Source organism: Spermophilus citellus, assembly GCF_964194105.1.
Source record: "Spermophilus citellus genome assembly, chromosome: 3".
Lineage (NCBI taxonomy): Eukaryota > Metazoa > Chordata > Mammalia > Rodentia > Sciuridae > Spermophilus > Spermophilus citellus.
The window spans coordinates 11,756,468-11,781,855 of NC_138184.1; the positions used below are offsets into that span (position 1 = coordinate 11,756,468).

At 62.0% G+C, this 25,388-nt stretch overlaps 1 protein-coding gene across 5 annotated transcripts in view; it reads right to left on the reverse strand.

Moving 5' to 3' along the window:
- The window catches only part of ADGRL1 (adhesion G protein-coupled receptor L1), a 43,106-nt gene that overhangs the window by 11,332 nt on the left and 6,386 nt on the right, over positions 1 to 25,388 (reverse strand). Inside the window, exons 2-7 of one of the 5 annotated variants that reach the window (XM_081286714.1) lie at positions 15,953 to 16,117; positions 13,082 to 13,295; positions 9,436 to 9,545; positions 1,792 to 2,592; positions 630 to 944; positions 8 to 111 (exon numbers count right to left, since the gene is read on the reverse strand). In XM_081286714.1, the coding sequence (XP_081142840.1) occupies positions 8 to 111; positions 630 to 944; positions 1,792 to 2,592; positions 9,436 to 9,545; positions 13,082 to 13,295; positions 15,953 to 16,022 (1,614 nt within the window). In that variant the 5' untranslated portion in view covers positions 16,023 to 16,117. Of the gene's footprint in view, positions 1 to 7; positions 112 to 629; positions 945 to 1,791; positions 2,593 to 3,092; positions 3,530 to 3,732; positions 3,877 to 6,015; positions 8,917 to 9,435; positions 9,546 to 13,081; positions 13,296 to 15,952; positions 16,118 to 25,388 lie in introns of those variants that run through there. The other 4 variants (XM_081286715.1, XM_081286716.1, XM_081286718.1 and 1 more) reach the window with 4 other exon arrangements.

The following is a 25,388-nucleotide window of genomic DNA, read 5'->3' on the forward strand; positions in this document are numbered from 1 at the left end:
CTGGTACCTTCTGGGCCACCTGGTTGACCCAGGGGGAGGTGCAGTTGCTGAGGTCAGGGCCCCGGGGGTTCCAGAGCCCCAGGGCTGGTAGACACTGGAAGGAGGCAATTCCTGTAGGGACAGAAGGACAGGACGGACAGGGGAGCCAAAGGGAAGGGGATGGGGAGAGGAGGAGACAGTGGGGCGTGGGTAGGTGAGGAGAAGGTGAGGGGCAAGGACACAGGCGTGAGGCAGGCCAGACGGTGACGTGAGGCCCCCTCTCCCGTAGCGCCTCTTCTGCCTTTGCCTACCAGAGTTAGAACCTCCAGCAAAGCCTACTCTGGCTCCATGAAGCCTCTCCCCCACTTAGTCCCAAGAGCATGTGTCCTTGCCGCCTTGGGCACTTCAGATGCTCATCTGCTTGTCCTGCCACTGGCCACTCCACCTCAGCCTGAGGCCAGGAGCCGCAGGCCTGCAGGTGACGCCAGGGCACCTGACTGACCTGCTGCTGTGCCCGCAGGGTGGGGGGACTGGGCCCTGTCCTCAGAGCCCCACTCCAGAGGGAAGACAGGCAAGTGCGTCTGTGCTAAGCTGCAAGTCCCCTTCCTCCCTGGCCAGCCTTAGCAGGTGGCCGCAGCCCCGACACTCACCTCGAGTCCCCTTGGGGCAAGGCCTCTCCACTAGCATGCCCTGCTGGGTAGCCGGCCACTGGACCCGCCGTACCTCTCGGGGTTCGCAGAAGAGCTCAGGGGACACGTGCAGATTGGGTGCTGGGGGTCGCCGGGTACTGGGGGCGGGGGCTGTGGCTGGAGGCAGGTCTGGTCCCAGCTGGTTAATGGCGCCCACCGGGTGTGTGGTGAGGGGAGCCCGACGGAGCGGGGTGGTGGCCGCGGGTGAGGCCGTGCTGGTGAGGGGCGTGGGCCGAGCTGCGGTGGTGGTGCTGAGGGGCGGGGAAGTGGCTGGGCCTGGAAGGCAGAGGGGTACAAGACAGGGTTAGCCCAGACTCAGGTCCCAGGCCCATTGTCCCCAGCCATCCCAGCACCTTCCTCTATCACTTGATAAGGTGGGAGATCTTGCCCACCTGGTCTGGGAGCCCACCTCCCCTGGCCTCTGTGCTCACAGAGGTCCCCTATGTTCATGGGACTGTGTCAAGCATCAAAAGGCACCAAACATGTACGCGTGTGCTCTGGGTCTGAGGAAGCTCCAGTCAGACGGGAGTGCAGGACGAGGGGCAGCAGGGGCTGAACACAGCCAACGCCCCTCCGCGTTCTAGCCGGCTCTGGTTTGTTACTTGGTGACACCCTTTTCCCTCTGGGGGCCTGAGTCCCCACCCTTTTGCAAAAGAAATTGGATTAGGTAAGGCTCCCTGGAGCCCCAGGGCTGCTCAGGGCTGGAGCAGGACAGCTGGGGGGTGAAATGACCCTGCAAATGGACCTTGGCCCTGCTGACCATCAGCAGCTCCACTCCGTCCCGCTTTACAGATACTGGGGACCCAAGGGCTCCAGGCAAAATGTGCCCAAGCTCCCTGGCGTAGGCAGTGCAGTTCAGTGGTTAGGAGCCCAGATTCCTGGGTTCGAACCCTCAGGTCAGCAAGTCCCCTAACCTCCCAGTGCCTCAGTTTCCTTGTCTGTAAAACGGGGCCAACAATCCCTGTGTTCTCTACCATGAGCATCACATAAATTAACAACTGTAAAGTGCTTTCTTTGTTTTATCTCCATGGTTCACTTTTGAGCCCACCTCCAGACCCCCAAGACCTCAGGGCCCCCATACCCTGGGACCAAGGCTTTTGGCCTAGAAGTGAGCCATCCTCACCAGCACTGGGGTCCGGTGGCCCAAACTCCAGGCTGTAGCGCACCACAAAATAGTTGTTCCAGACATAGAGCTGGTTGTCCCGAGGGTTATAGTCGACAGAGGAGACGAACTGGTAGGGGTTGGGGAAGGCGAGGCTGACGGGCTCCTCGCGGTTGGCGTTGGTGTTGAAGGCGTAGTCCACGCGGTTGCCGGCCGCCTCGCTGTCGTCGTCCACGTACACGGAGCGCAGCACGTAGAGCACGCCGCACACCATGAAGGCGTTGGACGCCGAGCGCTTGTCGTAGCCCGTCTCCCACGTGCCCTCGAAGCGCAGCGTGTAGGGGTTGAGCTGGCTCACCACCATCCGCCCGTTGTTGCCCTCGGTGGCATAGATGACCCACAGCCCGTTCTCGTCCACAGCCAGGTCGATGTCCGTCTTGCCGCCCCAGCGGTAGGGCGAGGTGTCGTGGTAGTTGGCGGTGTTGATGACCGTCTCCCCGCTCTTGATGCGCGTCCGCAGGTCGTACTTGACGATGTTGCGCGTGCGCTCCTTGTTGTAGAAGACGGCTCCGTCGTAGACCACGAAGCCCGTGCCGTCTACTCGGTTGGGCAGCCGGTAGGTGGTAGTGTGGCGCGCGGCCACATAGTCCTCCCACGAGGCGTACTCGGTCAGTGTGTCCGTGCGGTAGGGAATCCAGGGCATGACATAGATGCGGTCACCAGCCTGCAGAGGGTCCTTGCACCATGCGCCTGATTGGTGCTCCGACTCGTGTGTAGAGGTGGGCTCCAGCACTTTCTGCAGCGTCCCTGGGCACACGAAGACTGGGTCGGGCAGGTGGGGGCGAGATGGAGGAGCAGAGGCGAGAGGGGGGAGAGAGGAGAGAGAGGCAAGTTGGTCACAGGGCTGGGGGGGGAGGCTGTCCCCTCCTGCTGCTGCAGTCATGGTTGCTTGGTAGGGCTGATGATGGGAAGGGGATTTCTGGGCTGGGACCCCCGCCCTGCCCAGCTGCCCCTGTCCCTGGAGCTGTCACCCTGGAGGCCATCAAGAGCAGGGTTAGTGCAGGGAGGCAGTGCCCTCTTCCCTTCCTGGCTGCTAGAGACCCCACAGGCTGGGGATGAGGGGGTTGGCAAGACCCCTCCCAGAGCTGGTTCTGGTGTGATTGAAGGGGAGGGGGATTCTCCCTATGGCAGTGGCTCATGGCCTTGCGGTTCCAGGGGTCAGCCCCTGGCCATTGTCCCTCCTCCCTGCCCCCATGGAAGAGCTGGGCTCCGGGGTCCCATCCTTCACCAACCACACCAGGACAGACTACTTGGTTTTACACCTTCTTCCTCCTGCAAAAGCTGCAAGGTAGATGGGTGTTCCCATAACCACTGTGGGCGTCAGGAGCATCCCCGCTCTAGGGTTGGGGAGGCATGGGGCGCCAACTGTCCTGGAGCTCCTGATGCATCTTGTGCTCCCCACCCACCCAGTACCCCAGAAGTTGGTAGCCAAGGCAGTCCCCGCTAGGCTAGGGAGGAGTCCAGCCCCTCCCTCAGGGTGCCCAGCCCTGCCCCCAGCCGGCAGGGTCTCTCTTGGGATTGGGCTCAGCAGCAGACATTGACACTGGTGCACAGGGTGTGGGGGTGGGTGGGGACATGGAGAGTGACGGGACTCCCGGGAGAGTTGGGGAGGGGAGGGGTGAGGAGAGCTGCGCGGAGGGAAGAGAGACAAGGGGGGCTCCATGAAGTCCTGGCTCCGAGGGAGGCGCGCGGAGACCACCTGGGAAGAAAGGGTTAGCGCTGGCGGAGGAGAGAGGGGTGAGCAGAGAATTCACTCCAAGGCCCAGGCCCGACTGAGGGTCCCTTCGGGGGGCAGTCCCAGGTCCAGCTTGGAGGGGGCAAGGGAGGGAACCAGGTGCTAGGATAAAGACCCAGCCCACCCCCACCAGCCCCACCGCCTCCCCTTCCCGGACCCCGATTTACCTGCGACCATCCCCGGCTCGGGAGGAGGGACCAAGGCAGCGCTGATGTCAGAAAGGTGGGGGGCCCCGCCCCACCCCCCCATTCCCTGAAAAGAGGAAAACCTCAACTGCATCTCGTTGGCCACCGCTGGCCTGCCCACCCTGCCCCTCACATCCCAGCACCACCTGCTGCTAGCCTATCCCTTACTGATCCAGCGGGTCAGTGAGGCCAAGCCCCTCCTCCTCCTCCTCCCAGAGTCCAGCAGGGCCAGATGGCCCTCTGTCCAGGAAGGCTGGCGCCCGCCTCTCCCCTGCTAGCAGAACAGGCTGATGGGGCTCAGGGTTGGGATGGGGTCTGCAGTGAATTCTCTGCTCCTGCTTGGCCTGTCACCAAAGCAGCTGGCCCCAAGGGGGACAGGGAGGGCTAGGACTTGGCAACATCCTGTGGGACAACCCCAGTGACCAGAGGGGCTGGGGCTGGAGCTGTTCCTTGGTGTCCACCTCCACCTTTGCTCTTCAGCAAGGGTGGGGCGTGTGCAGCCCTCCCTTCACAGCATGGGGACAGCTTGGCTCTGGAGTCCCCAGGCACAGAGCTGCCAGGAGCACATCCCCTCTGTGGAGGAGTGGAGCCTGGGGCCCAGAGCCGGCTGAAGCCAGACCAACCCTGGCTTGGGTCCTGGGGCCCAGCCACCTCCCTATTCCTGAGGTCCTGGCAGGTGGACCTGCACCCTTTGTCCAGCACACCTGGCCTTCACCCTCTTCCTCTGTGCCCCAGGGTCTCCCCTCTGCCCGACTGGGACCACTGCCAGCCCTCCTGCCAGGTGTGTGGCAACCGGGCCCACGTATTTGTGTGTGTGAAGGGGATGCTGGGAGGTCTCAGAGCCTGAGCGGTCAGAGGGGGTCAGGGGAGGAAAAACAGTTAGAGGTCATTCCCCGGGGAAGGGGGAGAGACGAGGAAGGGTCTGCCTGGGGCCTTGGACAGCAAGGACCCCTCCCAGCACCAAGCTCCCAACACCTGCTCTCCCCTCCCCGTCCCAGCCCACCCCGCAAGAGGAGAGATCCAGTGCTGCGGTTTCCAAGCCAAGGGCCTGCAAGAAGAGTGGCCGGTGCAGTGGGCGGAGCCTCCAGGAGAGAGCGGGAGGGGGAGGACAGGGGGTAGCCGGGCAGCAGCCCAGGCCTGAGATGGGGGAGGCGTGGGATGGGGAGGGGAGCAGCTCAGAGGGACCCCCACCTCCCTCACAGGGGATGCTCCACAGACCACCGTAATTTCAAGGCCAAAAGGGTCCTAAAAAGCCCTCTCATCCCTGCCTCTGCCATCCACCTTAGAACTTCAATTTCTAGAAACTTCCTGGGGAGGAAATGATCATCTCTAATACGCCACCCTGGAAACCCTGAAGCCATAGCACCCCCCCCCAAAAGAGCCCCGTCCACCTAGAGCTCTCTGCAAGAAATTACGGTGCCTGTGGAAGTCCCCGGTGCACGACTGTGCCCCCCACCCACCCCCTCCCTGGTCCTCTGACCACAACAGCCCAGAAGAAACCCTGACTGCAGCTTTGCAAGTGTGAGAGAAACAGAACACCCGCCCGCACTCCCTCCCCAGGAGGCCCGCCCCCGCCCCTCCCCAGTGTTGGCAGGCTGCCCCCTCCCGGGGCTGGGGACTGCTGGACAGTGGACAGCCCTCCCCGGGACAGGACCCCAGCTGGCCAGGGCGGGGGTGGGGCGGGATGGGAGGACTGGTGCTCCGTGCTCCACAACAGCTCTGGGCCTCGAGACGCCAACCAGAAGATCTTAAGCCACAGGAGCCCAAGAAAGAGGAGGAAAACAAGGTGTCCCCTCCAGCCCACCTCCCTGAACCAGGAACACATTGCAGAAGGTGCCAGGGGGAGGGGGAGAGAAGGAAAGAGAGACAGGAGAGGGAGAGTTCACCCGGTGCCCAGTGGGGGGCTAGGGAAGGGAGCCCTCCCCCCCACCCTGGATGCTTACACACTTCTCCTGAGGGAGGCAAAAGAAGTGAGAGAGGCCAGGTCCCCGCAAAGGCCAGGGACCAGGAAGGAGGGACAGGAGAGACGACAGAGAGGGAGGCAGAGAGGATCCTGCCCGAGCTCAGAGAGGAGCTGCCGCGGGTATCTGGAGGGTGGAGATGGCCAGGGCTGGCCCCACCGGGAGGACCCCCTGGGGAGGGGGTAGCAACTGGACCGAGTGGGGGTGGGGAGAAGAAAGGGCCGGGAGGGGGCGGGTCACATGAGTATGGTACGGGTGGAACAAAGTGTGAGTTAGGGGTTAGCATTGGCAACAGTGCGTTTACCTTTCTGCTCCACTTCTACTTTAAGCATCGGAAGAGAGAGAGAAAACAAATTGAAAAAAAAATGTGCAAGAAAAAAGAGAAAAAAAAAAGAGATTAAATTGCTTTTGTTTCTTTTCTGGCCACACGCCCCCTTTTCCTGTCCTTCCTCGCTCCTGCTTCCCCAACCCCTTCAGTAGCACCAGTTCAGCCCCCGCCCCCCAGTCCCTTCCTCTGGGGTAGAGTGGGGCCAGAGGGTGCTGGGGAGACAGTCAGAGAGGACGGGAGGACACAGGGAAGGGAGAGACAGAGAGACACAGGGCAGGGTGTAGGCAGGCCGGAGGAGAGAGTCCTAGTGCACCTAGTGCAGGCACCCAGTGCAGGCGGCAGGGGGGAGTCCCAGCTGGGAGGTGGGCTCTGGTTGGGGGGCACCGGGGAGTGGAGGAGCCAGGAGGCTCCCCTCCCACCCCACCTGCTGCCCTCCTGCTAGAACCAGGGGCCCAGTAGGGTAAGGGGTTCAGTGTTTCCTGGGGCCTGGGCACCCCCTCCCAGCCAAGAGAACAGGCTGAACTCCTTCCCCTGAGTACAGGCCTCACCCAAGTCCAGCTGCCTTCCCGCAACCCTCACAGCTCAGAAACAAACACGGAGAGAGGGCGGCCGAGCCAGACACAGAAGGACAGAGAGGCAGACAGGCAGATGCCTCCAGGCCTCTGAGGCCGGGTGGGCAAGACAGAGGCAGAGAATGGGGGTGAAGGACACAGACTGGGCAGGACATGGGGGGCAGACACGCTCCCACACTCCCCTGGGGGCAAGCCCCAGGCTCAGCTTCTCTGCCCAGCCCACCCAGGGCCCGGGAGCCCAGAACTCCGCGCCTGCCCGCTGCCCTCGGTGGGCGGGCGGCACCTGGGGGAGGAAGGGGCACGGTTAGACTGTGCTCAGCTGCAAAGCAAAACAAGCGTTAGTCCAGTGGCCTGGGTCCTCACACATCCAGCGTCCCCTCCCCGTGGAAGCCCCTACCACCCAGCCCTGACCCACCCTCACCAGCACTGGAGTCACCCAGCCTCTGACGCCCAGGGCCGCGAGGCGCCCAGGCTGCTCCCCGCCAGGCTCGGCGTCCCTGGCCCCCTCCGAAGGCCTGAGCAGGGGCGGAGTTGGACTCCCTTCCCAGCGCCTCACCCAGAGCCTGGCACTCAGGACGTGCTCAGGGAAGGATTGGGGACAAGTTCCCAGCCCCCCTGGCTTCTCACTTAGCCTTGGTGCCCCTAAACTCCAGCCCCCTCCTGGGGCCGGCAGCTAGCTCAGCTCAGCCCACCAGCTTTTCTTGCCCAGAGCACGCGTGGCCAGCCCTGCCCAGGACACCCAGGGGGTCCCATCAGGCTGGCAGCTGCCCCTGCCCTCTGCCTTGTCACTGGATCCCGGTCTCTGGGGGTGGTGTCCCAGGACCACACTCACGGGCACTGAGCTCCAGGACATCTCTAAGCCCCCTTTTCACCAGGCCCTGCAGCGGTCTCCCTTTTTCTCGGTACCTGAGTGGCCTCTTCTTGCTTTGGACTCTGCCTGGACCCGGGAGCTCTCCCTGCCCTGTATCTTGCCTGCTCCGGGAGGAGCTCGCCGTCTGTTGCTATTCCTATTTGTATTGCCATAGTAATAAGAGTGACTGGTACGAGGTCATGAGGAGTCACAACAAAACCACGCCTCGGTGTCCAGCACGTATCAGGTGCTAGGAAGTATGCGGTGGGGGGCCTCACAGGCAGTCCTTCACGAACCCTGTCTACAGATGAGGAAGCTGAGGCTCAGTGACGGGAAACCCCAGGGTCCAGGCCACACAGCTGTCAGCAGTAGCCCTGGGACACTTAGAGGCTGCACTCCCACATTCTCTACTCCTCAAAGCACTGGGGAAGCTGCTAACCCCCTCTCCCATAGTCACAGGTGAATGAGGAGGCTCAGCTGGCAGGGGAGCATCGTACCATTACTGAGCACATCTGGAGCCAGGCACAGGGCTGGGCGCTGGGGGGTGAAGACGAAGCCTCTGCCTTCGGGGAGCTTACACTCGGCACTCAAAACTCTGCTCCTGGGAGCTGACCGTGTGGCCGGCCTGGGGCCAGGAGCTTCTCACATGATCTCCCGGACTCACGCCTCCTTCTGTAGAGGCCTAGAGAAATTAAGTCATTTGCTCCAGGTTTCAGAGCCAGAAAAGTCTAGAGCCCAGCTGAGCCTCGAGCCCACCTGACACCCCCCTGTTCTACGCTTGCTGCCTCCCCCTTCCCACCCTGCTGCCCCAGCCTTGGGGGTGGGCGGTGTCCCCAGTGCTGTGGGGAGGCTTCAGGGAGCAGATGGACATCCCCCTCAGACGTGGCTGAAGGCCTCTGGCGCTAAAAGGAAAGGGCGAGAACTAAAAGAAGAAAGTTACGGAAGCACATAAGTGATCCAGTTTCCCCTCGGCGGCGTGTGTCACCTGCGAGGAGAAATCAAAGGTTTGGGGGTAGGAAGGCCAGGGTGGGAGGGGAGAGGAGGGAGAGTCACAGGGTCTCCTGCTCCCCTGCCCTCCCTCACTCAGACACCCTGGTGGCCCTGCCTCCTCCCCCCTCTGCCTGGAGACCCTATCTCCAGGTTGGCTCTGTGAAGCCAGGTGAGGAGGAAGAGAGGAAGGGGTGATGGGGAGGAGGGAGGGAAGAGAGAGGGCAGGAAAGGAGGGTTATGTTTAGGGTGGGGTGCTGAGGAGGAGAGACCCTGTCTTTGTCTGCTCCCCTTATCCAGGTGCAAGACAGCCAGGCTTCTGGCTTCCCAGATCCCTTCCTCAGGCTTCCTGAGGGCAGCTCTCAATCCAACATGGCAGCACTTCCTTTGCAGACAGGAAATGCTATCATTGTAATGGGCAAACCAACCAGGAGATAGGAATCTGTCAAAAGTGGTCTCCCACCCTTCACACCAGCTCTGTCACTAGGTCTCAGAGGGTAATCTGTCTCTAGGGGTAGAGTCCAGCTTCCATGAGTGGGAAGGGGCAGGACTTGGGGCATATGGGGGAACATGAGAAAGGACAGGAAGTTGAAAGAGGAAGGGAGGTGAGTGAGAGGGAAGAGCAGGTGTATAAGGGAGGTCGGAAAGGGAAGCGATGTGAAGAGGGAGGCAAGAAATTAAAGGAGTGACAGAGTGTGCCAGGAAGGCACAGGAGCGCTTCAACAGGTGAGGGACAAGGAAGCAGTGGGGTGAGGGGGCAGGGTAACGGTTGAAAAAGGAGCGGTCTGTGGGGCAGGGGGAGCAGGCACAGTGTGGATGAGCATGTCGAGGAGAGGTGCGCATGTGTGGGAAGGGAGGGGCAGGCCGGCTGTCACCCTGTGCCTGACCCTCCCAGATGTGCACACGTGTGCTGGAGAGGGCACCTCCTTGCTGCTGCTCCGTGGGGAAGGGCCCGCATTCGTTCGCATGAGGAACAAGATGACTCACTGTAGGGCACACAGTCGTACTGCACCTCCAGGTACTTGTAGGTCCCAGGACAGGGGTCAGGAAAGGCATCGGAACCAGCGACCACCACACACTGGGTGCGGTTGTTGCACCTGCGGAGGAGAGAGGAGGAGCTAGAGAGGAGCAGCCAGACCTGGGGTGGGGGTCCGGTCGGAAGAGGAACGGACACCTTCACATCAGGAAGGTGCAGGGGAATGAGACCAGGCCTGGAGGTCCCCCGGGGCGCTGCCTGCCCCCAGCATGCCCGCTGCGCCTCCTCTCAGCCTCAGCATCATGCTCAGGGCTGGGGTGGAGGAGTCAGCCCAGAGCCACCCCTCAGCACTCTCGTCCTGGCTCTGGCTCTGTTCCATCCTTGGAGTTTTTCTCTAGATTAACTGTTAAAGTCCCTGCGCCGTTCACGGAAGGGAAACACGCGTGAAGCGGGTCTGCAAGCACGCTCGCTCTCCAAGGGCCCCGGTGTGTGGCTGTGTAGCGGAGCACACCTCATGAACACGTCCCACCCTCGGGCAGTGCTCCTGGGACGATCTGAGCCAGGACAGCCAGGAGAGAAGCTCAGCCCCCGCCCTGCCGGCTTCTCAGGGAACCCTGTTCAACAGCAACAAGAGATGTTTCTCACTGTCGTCTGTACCCTTTCCTAAGAGAGAAAGTCCCCATTCCGTAGAGAAGGCCAGGTCTAGGCTGGGCAGGAAGGAATCGGGAGGCTTCATGATAATGTGGAGCAGATGGAGCCCTGTTTCTCCCTGTAGTCCCGTCCCTAACCAGTCACTGGGAAGAGCTAAGTGTCTTGGTGGGAGGCTGGGCAGGAACAGGGAATGGGAGGGTCCAATCACACTGGCCTCAAAAGTAGTGAGTTTCCATGTCACCCAGCAATCCCCTGCTAGGTGTGCACCCCAGAGGTCCTAACGCAGGTGTTCAAGCAAATCCTAGAGACACGCTCACAGCTGCACTACCCACATCCACCAAAAGAGGGAGACAACTCAACGTCCACCAAGGGACCAAGGCATGAAAAGTGGCCCATCCAGGCAACGGAATATTATTCAGCCATTCAAAGGAAGGAAATGCCGATCCCTGCTGTGACAAGGAGGAAATTTGACAGCAATACTGAGTGAAAGAAGCCAGACACCAGAACCACACAGTCTGTGACCCTGTTTACATGGACCGTCCAGAACAAGGCCAAACCACGGGGAGAGGAAGCCGCTCCGCTGTCAGGAGCGGAGGGTAAGAGGTAATGTGCAGGTGATAGAACGTCCCTTTTGGGGTGATGGAATGTTCTGGAACTAAGTAGAGAAAGGGCTAAGAGTCTTATGATAAATACAAACACTGCGAATGTACTAAATGTCATTGAATATGTTCACTCAAAATGGTTGATTTTGATCAGCTAAAAATAAAGGGAGCTGGGGGTGTAGTTCAGTGTCGAGCGCCTGCCTGGCATATGCGATGCCCTGGGTTCAATTCCCACCCCCCAAATAAACTAAGCAAATAAATGCATAAAATACTTAGTTAATCTCACGCTGCCTTACTTAAAAGGATAAAAACCAAAGTGCTCCTGGCGCTTCCAGCTAAGATTCCATACCCCAGCCCCTCTAGAACTGGAGGGACCCGTGACCAAGGAGAGGCTGGGCAGGGGTGCCGTACAGAGCTGGGCTCCGGGCGCAGAAGCACGGGACGGGGGAAGCAGGTGCGCAGGGTCTTCCCAACAAGGAACCGTTCAGGTCAGCTGTCCTGGGGTGCCTCTCAGAGCTGCGCAGCTCCACCCATCACCCTAACTAATCCGAGGAGTTTGTGGATTCTGACAGCAGAGCAGCCGGCCAGGGGCTGAGGAAAGATGCAGAGATGGCGCCACATCCCCTACACGTGGCTCAGGAGGCCCGCCACGCTCCCTGGGCCCCAGGGACCCCAGGGGCTGTGACCAAGGCAGGCACTGTGCCAGGAGTGGAGACGGCGGAGGCCACCAGACCCGAAGCTGATGCTGCGTGGATGAGGTCAGTGAGTACTGGAGGGCGGGGGAGAGGACCCCCAGGAGGAGCAAAGGCCGAGGCTGGACGGGCAGCGTCAGGACACGGGAAGGGAGGAGGGGCAGGACTGAAGGGTCAGAGTGGTGGCAAGGATGGAGGCAGCTCCAGCCAGCCCATCTGCCCCAGTCCCCTGATGCACCTGTCACCTCCTGACACTCCTGGAGGCTCTCCATGACCCTTCCCCAGTGAGCTGGCCCGGCCCGCCCTCCCTCTTCTCCTAGACTACAGGGCCTAGAGTGGACCCTGATTCTCTCAGGCATTTGGCAAACATTTAGTGAGTGCCTGCTGTATACCTGGCCATGGGCTCAGCGGCGATAGACAAAACTCTCCTGTCCCCAGGGGAGAGCCAGTGAAGGCAGCAGAAACGCCACACAGAGGGATCATATCAGAGGAAGCCAGGACGGTGGGCAGCGCCGGGGGCCAGGATCGGGCGGGAAGCTGCGGGCACTGCAGGTGAGGGGCTCCACAAGCCTCGCTGAGGCCGTTAGGTAAGGAAGCCACAGTAAGGGACAGCGAGGGCTGTTTGGGTGTCAGGGAACAGCATTCCAGGCAGAGGGCACAGCAAGTGCAAAGCCCAGAGGGACCCCGGGCCAGAAGCTGCCTGGTGCTGGTGGGGAGCAGGGCGGCATGGCCGTAGCCGTAGTCAGGGACGGTGGCCAGCGGGGAGCAGCGAGGGGCAGCAGGGGAGGTGGGGCTCCGTGGGCTGGGCAGGGAGGGGTGGGGTCTGACTAATCTCCGGGGCTGCCGGGCCCGGCCCTGACCAGCAGCCAGAGGGCGGTGAGGAGAGCGGGCGCTCCCGGGGCGCTGGGGAGAGGGGGCCTGGGTGAGTCACAGGAAAAGCTCCTGGCCCTCGGTGGACTGGTGTGGGTCCGGGTGGCTTGTGCAGTCTTGCTCACATGGTGCCCCCACCTGGGACACCCCAAGTCATACAAATGCACACTCAAAGAAACCCCGCCAGCCACACATGAATGCACTCGCCACACACACACACACACACAAGGTCCCACACGGTCCCTCACGGTCACACGGATTCAGCTCAGACACATGTCCACCTGCCGACAGGCGCGATCCGGCAGGCTCAGCACGGACGCGCTGAAGCACGTGAGCCCAGACACAGGGCACAGTCACATACCTGCTCACAGGCCCTGTCACCCCCAGACGCACACTCACACGAGCACGCAGACACACGTCAAGGTGACAGACACAGAGGCTCGGAGACACAGGGCCGCACCCTGCTGCCGTTACCCTGGAGCACACTCCCGACGCGGGCCTCAGGTGTCCACCCCGGGGAGCCTGCCTGCCCTGGGGTCTGCCCCGTGGCTCTCCCCCTCCGCGTGGACGTCCCAGCCTGTCCTGCCCTGGCACTTCCTGTGCCAGCTCCCACCTGCCCGGCCACTGGAGCTTCTGGAGACGGCGGGCGGGTGGGGGGGCCTGAGCCCGTGTTTGTGGGTGTAGGTCCGTGGCAGGGAGGACAGGCCAGCGTGGGGAGCCAGGGCAGGTCTCACTGGCTGTCTGCGGAGGGCCAGCACCTAGCAGGTGCTCAGGAGACAGGTGTGAGTGTGAGAGGCCACAGCGGTGCCCAGCGGGTGGTGGTGGGGACACGGGACGCTCACCTCTGCGACATGATCTTGAAGGCGTCGGGCAGGTAGCACTGCACGTTCTCCATCTGGAAAGGGTCGGCATCGCAGATCTTGTCGTCGGTGCGCCCGTAGTTGGCGTTCTCCACCATGATGACGTCGCTGCCCGGGCACCGCAGCTCGATGGGGTAGCCTTCGCATGCCAGCTCCCGGCGCATCAGCCCGAACGGGAGCCCGGCCCGGCTCAGGCCTGTGGGGAGGGCAGGGCGGCATCACACTGGGGCCTGCGGTCCCCGTCCCCGGGGGGCACCACCTCCAGTTCTGCTGGGTCCTGGAGCTGGCGCTAGGAAGGTGCTCCTCGCATGCCGGCCCGAGGGGAGAACCTGGCCCCAAGGCTGTGGCCGTACCCTCCAGGTCCCTGGAGCCTCCCCTGATGGATAGGAAGCACCAGTTGTCCTGGGGGCCGGGGGCCAGGGGGCAAGTTTTGCTGTTATGGGCTGATTTGTGTCCCCCACCTCCCATATTCACACACTGAAGTCCCCATCCCCAGGACCTCAGAAGGCGACAGATCGTGACTGTCTTTACAGTGGTGATCGAGTTAAAATGAGGCCACTGGGGTGGGCCCGTGCCCAGCCGATACTACTGGGGTCCTTATAAAAAAGGAGAGTCTGGGCACAGAGACCCAAGGCAGGCCATGTGAGGACCCAGGAGAGGGCAGCCATCGTAAGCCAGGCCGGGGGCCTCGGGAGGAACCAGCCCTGCCCACCCCTTCATCCTGGCCTCCTGGCCTCCAGAGCTATGCGCGTGCCTTTCTGCTGCTGACCACGCGGATGTGGTGCCATGTTCCAGCAGCCCTAGCAAACGAGCCCACGGCGATGCCACTCGGGCTGGGGGTCAGGTGGCATGGTGTCGGCTGGCCACGTCTACATGACGGAGCCCCAATAAAGACCTAGCACCAAGCTCCACCAAGCTGCCCTGGTCGGCAGGACACTGTGCACACTGTCACGCACTGTGACCGGGGAATCAGTGCTGTCCACAGTCCCCTGGGAGGGACACTGCAAGCTCCACGCGTGGAACTTTCCTGGCCTCTTCTAGGCTGGTCTGACTGTCTGCAGTGTGGGCTTCCAGTGAGTTCCGGTGAGTTCTGTGAGCCCTTCTAGTGAACTACCAGACCTGAGTGTGGTACGGGGGTCCCCAGACTTGCAGCTGGTGTCAGACGGGGTCTTGGGAAGAGCAGGGGAACAGGCCTGTGCTCAGGTTTCTGGAAGAACCACAGAGATTGGCTTTGCCGCTTCCCAACCAGGAACACTGTGGCCCAGGAGTCCCACCCTGGGCGGGTCTCAAAATCTGAGAGCAGGAGCCTTTGGGGCACCGTGCCCACCAGGTCCTTCTGATGCATGCTGAAGTGTGGACAGCCACTGCTGGTCCTCCACGGGCCCGTCTTCCTGGGAACCCTCCGGGTCACCGTGATGAGGGAACAGGAGCACACCTTGGGCAGGTGGGTGGCGTCCTGCTGGGTCTGGGATCAAGAGCTTGGACTCAGGATCCAAACAGCCTGTCTTGAAATCCTAGCTCAGCGGCTGCCTGCTTGCTGCCTGGCCGGTGGCCCCGTGCCACCCAAGTCTCTGGGCCTCTGCCCTCCCCCACCAGGACCTTCTCGAGGGACCAGGGTGCTGTGTGCCAGCAGCGTGTGGAGGGGGAGGGGAAGGGTCCAGACTGTGCGGGCCAGAGGACACGGCACGGCCAGCCTGGGACAGCCACCTTCCTGGACACTGGTCCCGGCCAGGGTTTAGAGGGTGCAGAGGGAAGTGAATGCACGGGGTGACCCAGATGCTGATGGGGACGTCGCCTGTGGGTGCAGCGAGGGGCTTCTCAAAGTCTGTGCATCGGGCAGTGGAGCCAGGAGCGCCCCCTGCAGAGAGGCAGCGGGGCCTCCAAGGGGTTGTGAGGGCTGGGCCCTGGGGTTTTTTGGGGTGAGTTAAGTCCCATTGGGAGAAAGCTCTACATGTGCCCCTCGAGCACCATCTGCTTCCTCGTCTAATTTTAGCTCCCTGGGAGGGAGGCCAGGGGTGGAGGGCTGGCTCAGATGGGTCTGGGGGTGGAGGTGGCCCCTCCTGGCCCAGCTGGGACTGCCGGCCAGAACCCAGATGGGCAGAGAACGCCAGTGCTGGGGAGCTGGCGCTGCTCGCTGACCAGCCCAGGGTCAAGGCCCTGAGGCACAACTGGACCCTGTTCCTTCCACCTCTGTGGCTTTCCAAAGGACAGGGCCACTAGGCAGAGGGTCCAGGGGACAGATTCCAGCCAGTGCCCTTTAGACAGGGCTGGTGGGCAAGCAGGGGCACAAGGCAAGGCCAGACACCCATTTCCTGGGCCTCCCTCCTGGCCTTGCCCCTTGCTCCTGCCGGGGCCACCACGGAGACAGTAATTGAGTAATGGCGAGGGTGGGCGGGCAGGCACGGGGCACTAATTGTGGCATGTGCAGGATCCCAGGCCGGCACAGGGCCGAGCTGGGTAATTAGTTGTTTTTAAATAAACGTCAGCGGGCACGCTTTAATTAAGCCTTCCTCCCAGCGAGAGTCTCGGCGAGTAATCAGAGGGAGGGAGGGGGAGGGGGAGAGGCGAGCAGCCGCCCCCAGGAAGGGTGACCTGATCCCAGGAGGCCCCCCCCCCGGACGGCCCCTGTTGCCCTGGCCTGGCTGACTGACTGGGCATGCTGGCGGGATCTGGGGACCCCCCAGAGGAGCGGGGGATAGTATGAAGTCACCCGTCTTCACTGGCCGGGCTGGGGGCCTGGGCACAGGGTGGGGCTGAGGTTCTTCACCAGGTGGCCAGAAGAGGTTTCCAAATGCCACCTGCCCTCCTGGCTGGAGAGAGACACGACCCCTTCCTGGCTCCAGCAGCACCTACCTTGGGTGGCCGAGGTGACCAGGACGGCAGTGACACAGAGACTCCAGAGCACAGCAGCCAGGCGGGCCATGGCAGCGTTCAGGGGTACGTCCTGGGCTCTCAGTGGCCTGAGTGAAGGACCTCGCCCCGCATCACCAGGTGGGCACCACAGCCTGGCCCACCAGCCTAGGGGAGGACAGAGGGAGTGAGACAGGGGACAGGGGTGTCCCCCAGAGGAAGTGGGTATTGGGGCCACTCCCCTTCTCTCCTGCTGTCAGCTGAGGGCTTCCCTCCCACAGCCCAGAGGGGCCATGTCCAGCTCCTGCCTGGACCTTCTGTATCCGACAGAAGCTGCCCCGGGGTGGGAGGCTGCCCAGTCCCTGCCTCCAGCCCCCACCAGGTCTAGGCGCCTCTGGCCAGATGGACTTCCCCTCTGGAAGCTTCTCGGTGGCTCATGGGTTCGTCACAGGTGCTAAGCACTTCCTACTCTGCATTCCCAGACCCTCCAGGCCCATCTCTGCCAGGAGGCACCTCACCCGCGAGGAGGGAGCAATGGGCATCCTCTGGGTGGGGGCCCCGCAGCCTCCTGGCCTTGGCAGGGATCCAGGCCCCTCCCCGGCCCCCAGCTTCCTGTCTCTCCTGCTCTGGTAGCTAATTAGAATCCAGCTGGCTGGCGCCACAGATCAGGGACCAGGGACACCCGAGTCCCCTCTTTCCTTCTGGGGGACCCTCGGGGTAAGCTGGAGACAGGCAGGCGGGCGGGAGGCGGGTGCTGCTCCCTGAGGGACTGGGGAGGGGTGAGTGTGGTGTGGCAGCTCCCACCCCAGGCAGGCTGGGTTCTGACCCATTTCTTGCTCCCGGTGACCACTCCGTGGTCTCACCTCTCCCGCTGCTCCGTCCCCAGTGGACGCTCTCCAGACGCACACCCAGATCCCCCCTCAGCTCCCTGCTCTAGCGACAGCCCAGTTCTCCAGGGGCAGCCCCCACTCAGTGCCATCGGTCTTGCCAAGAACTTGCTAGAAACCCAAATTCTCTGGAAGGGGCCCTCCAGAGCGGGAACCCTGGCTCCGTCCTTGAGAGCCCTCCCTTATCCCAGCCTGTCCCTTGGGGTCTCAGTGCTGATATATCTCAAATCTCTCACTTCCATCCAGGATCTAGCCATGGTTTTTACCCCATATTCGAGGCCCCTGCCACGGCCCTGTTGGCTCCAGTCCCCATTTCTCTCTGAGCAGGCCCTGCCCCAGGGCCTTTGCTCTTTCTTGTCCACGCGCAACTTCTGCCAAGCTACCCCAGCTTCAGGTCTTTGTCAAAGGTAACTGTCCAGTGGTGTATGAACTCCCCCGCGGGGCAGGGACCGCTGGATTGTTTTCTTCGTGACCACATCCCCATATTTTAGAAGAGACCCAGCGCACAGCGATGGATTACTTGTCGAATGAATCCCAAACCTCGGTTCCTCACCCTCTGTCGTCTCCCTTACCAATTCCACCCGCATGTCCTGTGGGCTCTGCCTCCAAAGCCTCTGGCCCACTGTCCACTTCCGGCCCCCCAGCACCACCACCCAGGACTAGGGCACCATCCTGCTAGACCTGGATCCTGTCCCCGCCCAGCTCCTGGTCTCCCTGCCTGCCCCACACCCACTGCCACTCAGAGCGGGGGATCACGTGGTGACATAGATCCGAGCTCTAACCTTCCCCTGGGCGCTCGAGGCTGCAGGTGAGCTGGCACCACTGGCTTGCTAATCCCTGCTTCCTCTTCCCTCTTGCTCTTGGAACCTTCCAGAACCTGAGTCTTTCGGCTCTTCCCTCCGCCTGGATGCTCCCCCAGGATCCCTGCACGTGAGCGGCGGCTTCTGATCATCATTCAGAGCTCAACTCCAAGGTCACCCCCGCAGAGTGACCTGCTCCAGCCCCCCAACCACGCAGTCCCCTCCCCTGTTGTAACTCAGCTCCCCACTGCCCCAAATCACCTTTCACGTGCGAGCTCTGACCACGGTCTCCCTGAAGACCCCCGCCATCTCTCCACGGTGCTCTCTGCCCCTCCCTCTGCACCCCACCCCAGGAATCTCCCCTTGACATCTCCAGCCGGATGCTGCCTGAAGCACTTTCAGGCCACTCTAGAGCATGGTGCCTGGGGCAGGTCCCTATACTTCCCCCACCCCTGGCGGTGGTCTGGTCCGGGCTGAGGGGTGTTCTCCGACCTGGCTCTTTCTTTCCAGCTGCACTAGGTGTCTGAGGCAGGAGGAGGAGACCCTGGCTTGGGGCTGGTTCCCCCATGTGGCTAATCTACAGGGCTCTGGTGCGTCCAGCAGTTTACACAAACACGGGGCTGGCATCGGGCCCATCAGAGGGTGGCATTTGGGGTGGCTCCTCTCCTCCTGACTGCACCCAGAACGCAGAGCCCCCATGGGGTCCCCATGGCCCCTCCCCACCCAGCCTTCTGTGCTCTGGAGCAGCCCACCGCCCCCCACATCTGTGCCTCCATCTGGGTCTCAGGCATCTTTGGTCCAGCCCTGGGGGATCCATCCACGTGCCCCAGCCCCACAGGCCCTGGTCTAGGGGTCCAAACGTGGACTCCTCTCTCAGCCCTGAATTAGTACAGGTCTGCACCCCAGAACCCCCAGCTTCCATCCACCCATCCGTCTGTCCTCGCCAACTACCCCTCTGGTCAGGGCCCCAACGGCTTCCCAGCTGCCCTCCTGCCTCCAAATTCCAGGCTCCCCTGGCAGCCCGAGGGGCACTTTCATTTAAAAATATATATATAATTTTAACCATTTAAACTACTTTGCGGGGAGCGCTGGGCAGGAACCAGGGTCTCCCACAGGCTAAGCGCGCGCTCTGCCCGAGTGGCACCGCCAGCCCTAGACCGCTCCTCAGCGCACCCTCGGTGACATTTACAGACATGTCGTCTCCCTTACCAATTCCACCCGCATGTCCTGTGGGCTCTGCCTCCAAAGCCTCTGGCCCACTGTCCACTTCCGGCCCCCCAGCACCTCCACCCAGGACTAGGGCACCATCCTGCTAGACCTGGATCCTGTCCCCGCCCAGCTCCTGGTCTCCCTGCCTGCCCCACACCCACTGCCCTTTCAAGTGAATGACCCAGCGGCATTAATGACACTGGCCTTGGTTCTCGGCCGGCCGGCACCTCTACCCAGTTCCAAGGCATCCCACCACCCCAGGCCCGAGCTCTGCCCCCAAGCGCTCCCTTCCCCTGCCTCAGCCGCTGGTGACACCGACCTGCGCCTGTCTCCCCGGACTCGCTTGGACACTTCCTATCAATGGGATCATACACTCTGGGGCCCTCTGGGCTGGCCTCTTTTCCTCAGCTTCATGCTTTCCAAAACTTCATTTCTTTTATGGCTGAATTATATTCCACTGTATGATGGACATGCGGGTCTACCTGTTCATGGCTGATGGCCCTCGGTCGACTCCAGAGGGCCTCCTTTTCCCCTCGTAGCTTTACTGAGATGTGACAGGCAAATAAAGAAAATCTGTAGGTTTCGGGTGTACGGCATGATGTGGATAGACGTGCACACTGTGCGTGATTTCTGAGATCAAGCTAGCTACCCTCAGATCCAGCCCCTCCTCACCACTTTGTGCGAGCCCGCGGGAGGGACACATGAATCCTCAGCAAATTTCAAGGATACAATACGTCATTATTAAGGACAGTCACCACGCTGCGTATTCGTCTCCAGAACTTACTTGTTTAGATTGTGTGTGTGTGTGTGTGTGTGTGTGTGTGTGTGTGGTGCTAGGGGAGGAACCCAGGGCCTTGTGCAGGCGAGGCAAGCCCTCCACCAACTGAGCTATGTCCCCAGCCCCAGAACTGACTCATTTTATGAAAGTCTATTATTTTTAACAGGGTCTCTTGCTCTGTTGCCCAGGTGGCCTTCAACTCCTGGGCTCAAGCGATCCTCCCATCTCAGCCTCCCGAGTAACTGGGGCAGCAGGCAGGTGCCGCAGTGCCAGGTGAGTTGGTTGGTTTATTGCATTTTTGGCGCCAGGGATGGAGCCAGGCCTTGCACATGGCAGGCAAGTGCTCCACTGCTGACCCTCAAACCAAGTCGGTGCGTCTAAGGGACACATGTTGCCCTGCCCACCCCACCAGCCAGTGGCCACCATTCCACCTGCTCCTTCTGAGTTCTGCTGGTTCAGATTCCGGGCTGAGGCTGAGCAGGGTCAGCAGCCGAGGTCCTCCAGCCTCACCGCCAGAGGCCCCTCCCACCCCACAGGGGGGGGACTGAAGGACGGGGGAGGGGGGCGCTCAGCCCGGGAGCCCCGATCCAGCCCTTCATGTTTTTCATTTTGAGGCAGGGTCTTGCTGTGTTGCTGAGGCTGGTCCTGAATCTGCCATCTTCCTGCCTCAGCCTCGGAAGGACCCCTCGACCCAGCTGCTGGCCCCGACGCGCAGGCTCCTTCCGCCCACTGTCTGAGCCCCAGGTGTACCAAGCCATCAGAGGCCACCGGGACCGCCGGCGCGGGTTCTCCGCAAGGCTGCGCTGCTCTGTGGAGCGCTGGGAGAGTGGGCGTCGCCGGGGTCCTGGAACCGTCCCTGCCGTCACCAACTGGAGCGCAGATTGGGCAACTTCAACAACAGAATTTCCTTTCTCACAGTTCTGGAGGCCAGAAATCCAAGCTCAAGGTGCTGACAAATTTGGTTTCTGTGGAGGCTCCTCCTGGTGCAGACAGCCGCCCTCTCCTGTCCTCGCGTGGCCTCTGCCTTCCCGCCTCTCCTGGGACACAGTCCTCCAGGCGGGCCCCACCCCACGGCCTCATTTAACCTTCACGACCTCCCAAAAGCCTGTGAGGACCCAACCTGTCACAGTCACCTGGGAACCAGGCTTCATCTCCTGGGCGTGGAGGGGACACAGTGCAGTCCCTAACACTGTCGCCACTGGCTGCGGTCACTGCAGCCTGCCCTCAGAGGGATGGAAGTACCAGAAGCCGTGACTCAGTGTCCCTGACTGCTGTCTCCCAGGCCCTAGGACACACAATAGGTCCCCCAGACTAGGTGCTGCATGGGGGGCCGCTGGGGTGGGTACCTGCCTGTGCCCCGGGAGCCACTGCTGAAGCCCACTCCCAGAGCGCTCCCCCAGGAAGCAATGGGCACCCGAGGGACCAGCCCAGTTCTGGAGGCCGAAGTGGGGGCCGCAGTTTTTACCAGTGGCCATGCCCACCTCATCCCGGGGAGTTCAGCCTGCACCCTGGGGCCACCGAGGCAGCATGGCAAGGCCGGACGAGGCGGCCACACCCTCTGGGAGGTCTGGGCCTGACCATCCCTAGGCCTTGGGGTGTCGGGGGTGTAACCGATTGAACTGTGTCCCTGGGGAAAACAGGTTGATGCCTCACCCCAGTGTCTCAGAATGTGACCATATATGGAGAGCGAGTCTAGAGGGATCAGGTTAAAGTGAAGTCACTGCTGCAGGGGCTGACCCAACAGGACCGTGTTTTCATGAAGGGGATCCTGGACACCCAGGCATGCAGAGAGCAGGCCCCGCGGCCGTGAGGCAGACACCGCGGCGATTCCTCTAGAAGCCAAGGGAGGCCGAAGACCGACAGTGAACCCCAGCAGCCGGAGAGAGGCTGGGACCAGATTCCCTTCCACACCCTTAGAAGGAGCCCACCCTGCCCACACCGCCACGGTGGACCCTGGTCCCCAGCACTGCGAGAGGGCTTTCTGTGGTCACAGCAGCCTTAGCAGCTCCTCTGTGGGGGCGAGGGGACAGGAGGCAGAGAGAGGCAGGGCCCTGGCCTTCTGATCCTGGGGACAGGGTCCCTGGATACAGGGACAGTGCTGATGCTGCCTGCCTGTTGAGCCCTTGTGCCTGATGTCACTTACCCTCCTAACAACTGCACAGGGCAGCTGCCTCTGCCCCCATTTTAGAGGAAGAACATTCCAGAGTTGAAAAGATACACCTGGGCACCCAACTGGCAAGGGGCCTTGAGCCCCGGCAGGCTCAGGCCAGGCCCAGGGAGCGGGGGACCTGGGTGCCTCCAGGTGACACTGGGGATTCTGCAGCCATGAGACCAGGTTGCCTACACCTGTGTCTGCCCCATCGCACACCTCAGGTCACCGTGACCCCATCTCAGTGGGGGAAATGAGGCTCAGCGCCCTCCCGCTGTGTCGGGAACTGGACCCCAGGTGCGTCCCACCCCCAGGTTGGATGTCCCCCTTGCGCCACCCCATGGGCCACACACCTGCCTGTTCTGTATCTGAGTCCCGCGACTGTCTCAAGTCAAAGGTGGCGCAGCAGGGTCTGTCCTTGCGTGCCCTGGGATGGAAGGGATGGGTGACAGGAGGAGAGCCAGCTGTCGGGGGGGAGAGGCGGCGCCTGAGCCTGCCCTAGCCTGTGGTTGCCATGGCAACCCTGTGCTTGAGTGGGTGGGAGTCTGAATGTCTGGGGGGGCAGGAACTGAGAAGGGGGCTCTGGGCCCCTCACCGCCTCCCCCTCCCCTTCCAGCAGCAACCAGCCACCTGTACCTGCCTCCTGCCTCCAGCCCACTCCCCAGACCCAGCCACCTGGAGCCCACCTCCTCCAGGAAGCCCTTTGGCAGCCCTGCGTGACTCGGGGAAGTGGCTGCCCTGTGGCAGGCACCAGGGCCAGCTGGAAGTTGTGAACTCTGGGTCTGAATCTTCTGTGTGGCCTCTGACTAGGTGCTTGGCCTCTCTGAGCCCATTTCCCCATCGGGAACTTACAAGTCCACCTTGCAATGATGGACAGGTACCTGGAAAGTACCTGCCACATGATTTTTCCCCCAGGAAGGGTCCTGTAGCTCAGGGAGGCCAGGATGGCGGCTGCACCTTCCACCCCGCGCCCCATCTCAGCAGATGGCAGCCTTGAACCCCCAGGTGTCAGGAATGATACAGAGACACGGGCTCTCCCTCCTTGCCCACATCCATACCCTCCCAAGCAGGACCCGGGGCTCCCCAGTCAGAGTCCGCTCACTTCTCACTGCTCCTGGGTCCCTCTCGGCTCCCATCCCATCATCATCTCCCCTCTGGACCCCTGGCTCCTGCTCTCTCCACAGTACGTTCCCTCCATGGCAGCCAGAGGGCGCCGGTGAGCACAAGTCACAGCCCATCCCCTGCTCGGAACCCTGCGTGCTCCCCAGTCCCGCGGCCTGCACCCTGGGAACCCCCAGCAGCCCCACCGCGGGGCCTCCACTGCTCCCTCTTCCCCAGACACCCCCGTGCTCCACCCTCTGGTCCTGGTCTTTACTAACGCGGCTCCAGCGCCCCCGCCCCGCCCCGGGCTTCATTTCTTCCTTTCTCCCAGGCACCGGCACCGCACACGTGCATTTATGCATTTGCTCATTTCCTCTGCCCCACCAGGTGCCGCGCAGGGCTGGGTGGTGTTGGTCCGGCAGCATCCCCAGTGCCCAGCACAGCACCAGCCACAAGGAGGAACTTGATAGGTAACTGTTCAGTGAAGAAGCTTTAAAATGTCACCCTGGACATCAAGTAGCCCTGGACTGCAGGGGGTGGGAGCTGTTCAGAGCATCCTTTTCCCCCTGGCTGCCTCCTCCAGATCTCCCCCGTCCATCTACCACCTCTGCCCCATCCAGCCGCTGCCCTGCAACCAGAATGGCCTTTGCAAAACGAAACCTCAACTGCACCCCTCCCTGCCCACAATCCTCCATGGCTCCCAATTGCCTCTGGCACCCTAGCATGGCCTCTCAGGCCCTGCTCTTCTACCACCTGCCTTCACCTTCTCATGGCCTTCCTCCTCAGAGTGCCTGTTCCACCCTCTCTCTCCCACTGCAGCTCCAGGGCCTTGGCACCTACTCCTGTCTCCCTCCACAGGGTCTGCCTGCCGGCACCATGTTGGCTTCTGTCAGAGCCACTCTCACGACACCCTGGACCTTCATATTTTGCTCCCCAGAGAGCAATTTGGGCTCAGCTGTGACATGTCTTTCCCGACCAGCTAGGGCCACTAAAGGGAAGTCCCACTGTGGATCAGTCTGGCTGTCACCGCATACCCAGCTCTGGGTAGGGAGTAGGCGCTTATTACTTTGTTTAGTGAATGAAAATGAAACAGACCCAAAGAGCTAGTCGTCCATTCAGTGATGGTCTCCACAAGTACACAGAAGAAAAGACGCCAGAAGCGTGGAAAGGATATGGGTGTGGGTGCAACGGTGGCCAGGGTGGCGAGGGACGCCTCACCAGGAAGGGACATTTTAGCAGGGGGTCTCAAGGAGCTAGGTTCACCTGGGGAAAGAACACCCCAGGCAGAGGGGACAGCATGTGCAAAGGCCCTAAGGTAGAGAGGTGCTGAAGCGTGGTTGGCACCTGGGGAGTGACCAGGAGAGGGAAAGGCGGTGGGGAGGGCGGAAGGGTCTCAGGCCAGTTGTGTGGGCCTCGGGCCTTGGGGAGGGTGTTGGATTTTGCTCCAAGTGAGATGGGAGCCATGGGGAGTTCTGAGCAGCAGAAGGGGGGCTCTGACTTGTGTTCACAGGCTAGAGAGGGAGGTTAGACTGCGTGGGGGGGGTGCCAGGCGCGGGGGTGCTCCCCACCCTATCCACCCATTTTCTCCAGTCCATTGGGCTGTCAGCCAGAAACTAGAACTTTCCCCCGCTCTCCCCCCCATCTCCACCCTCCCATCCACCAATCCTGAAGTGACCCCCAGAGCCACGGGCCAGCCTGGCTCTGAAACCAACGGCCCCAGACAGCCCGTGCTTCCAGTCCTCACCTGGATGGCCTCCCCTGCCAGCAGGCTCCTGACCTCTGGCCTCCCAGCTCTCCCAGGCTGCAACCATAGGGAGGCCCGCTAAACGTCCCGACCTGACACAAGACCCCGACCCCTCTGTAGGCCTTGGCAGCCCCCAGGTGTGTGGGGACACTCACACTGAAGCCAGCCACCTCTGTCCACGCTGCTCTGAACACCTGGCCTTCCCTCTCCGCCCCTCCAGGCCTTCTCTCTGACCTCAGGGCGCCCCCTCCCTTGCAGGGGAAGCCCCTCCTCCAGGGAGCCTGCCCTGGTTTCTCCTCTCACACAGCCTGGCTCCTCCTCTCAAACAGCCTGACTCCTCCTCTCACAGACCTTGGCTCCTCCTCTCAGAGCCTGGCTCCTCCTCTCACACAGCCTGGCTCCTCCTCTCACAGACCTTGGCTCCTCCTCTCACACAGCCTGGCTCCTCCTCTCACAGACCTTGGCTCCTCCTCTCAGAGCCTGGCTCCTCCTCTCACAGACCTTGGCTCCTCCTCTCAAACAGCCTGGCTCCACCTCTCAGAGTCTGGCTCCTCCTCTCACAGACCTTGGCTCCTCCTCTCACAGACCTTGGCTCCTCCTCTCAGAGCCTGGCTCCTCCTCTCACAGACCTTGGCTCCTCCTCTCAAACAGCCTGGCTCCACCTCTCAGAGTCTGGCTCCTCCTCTCACAGACCTTGGCTCCTCCTCTCAGAGCCTGGCTCCTCCTCTCACACAGCCTGGCTCCTCCTCCCTGCTCCTCCCCAACCCTAGC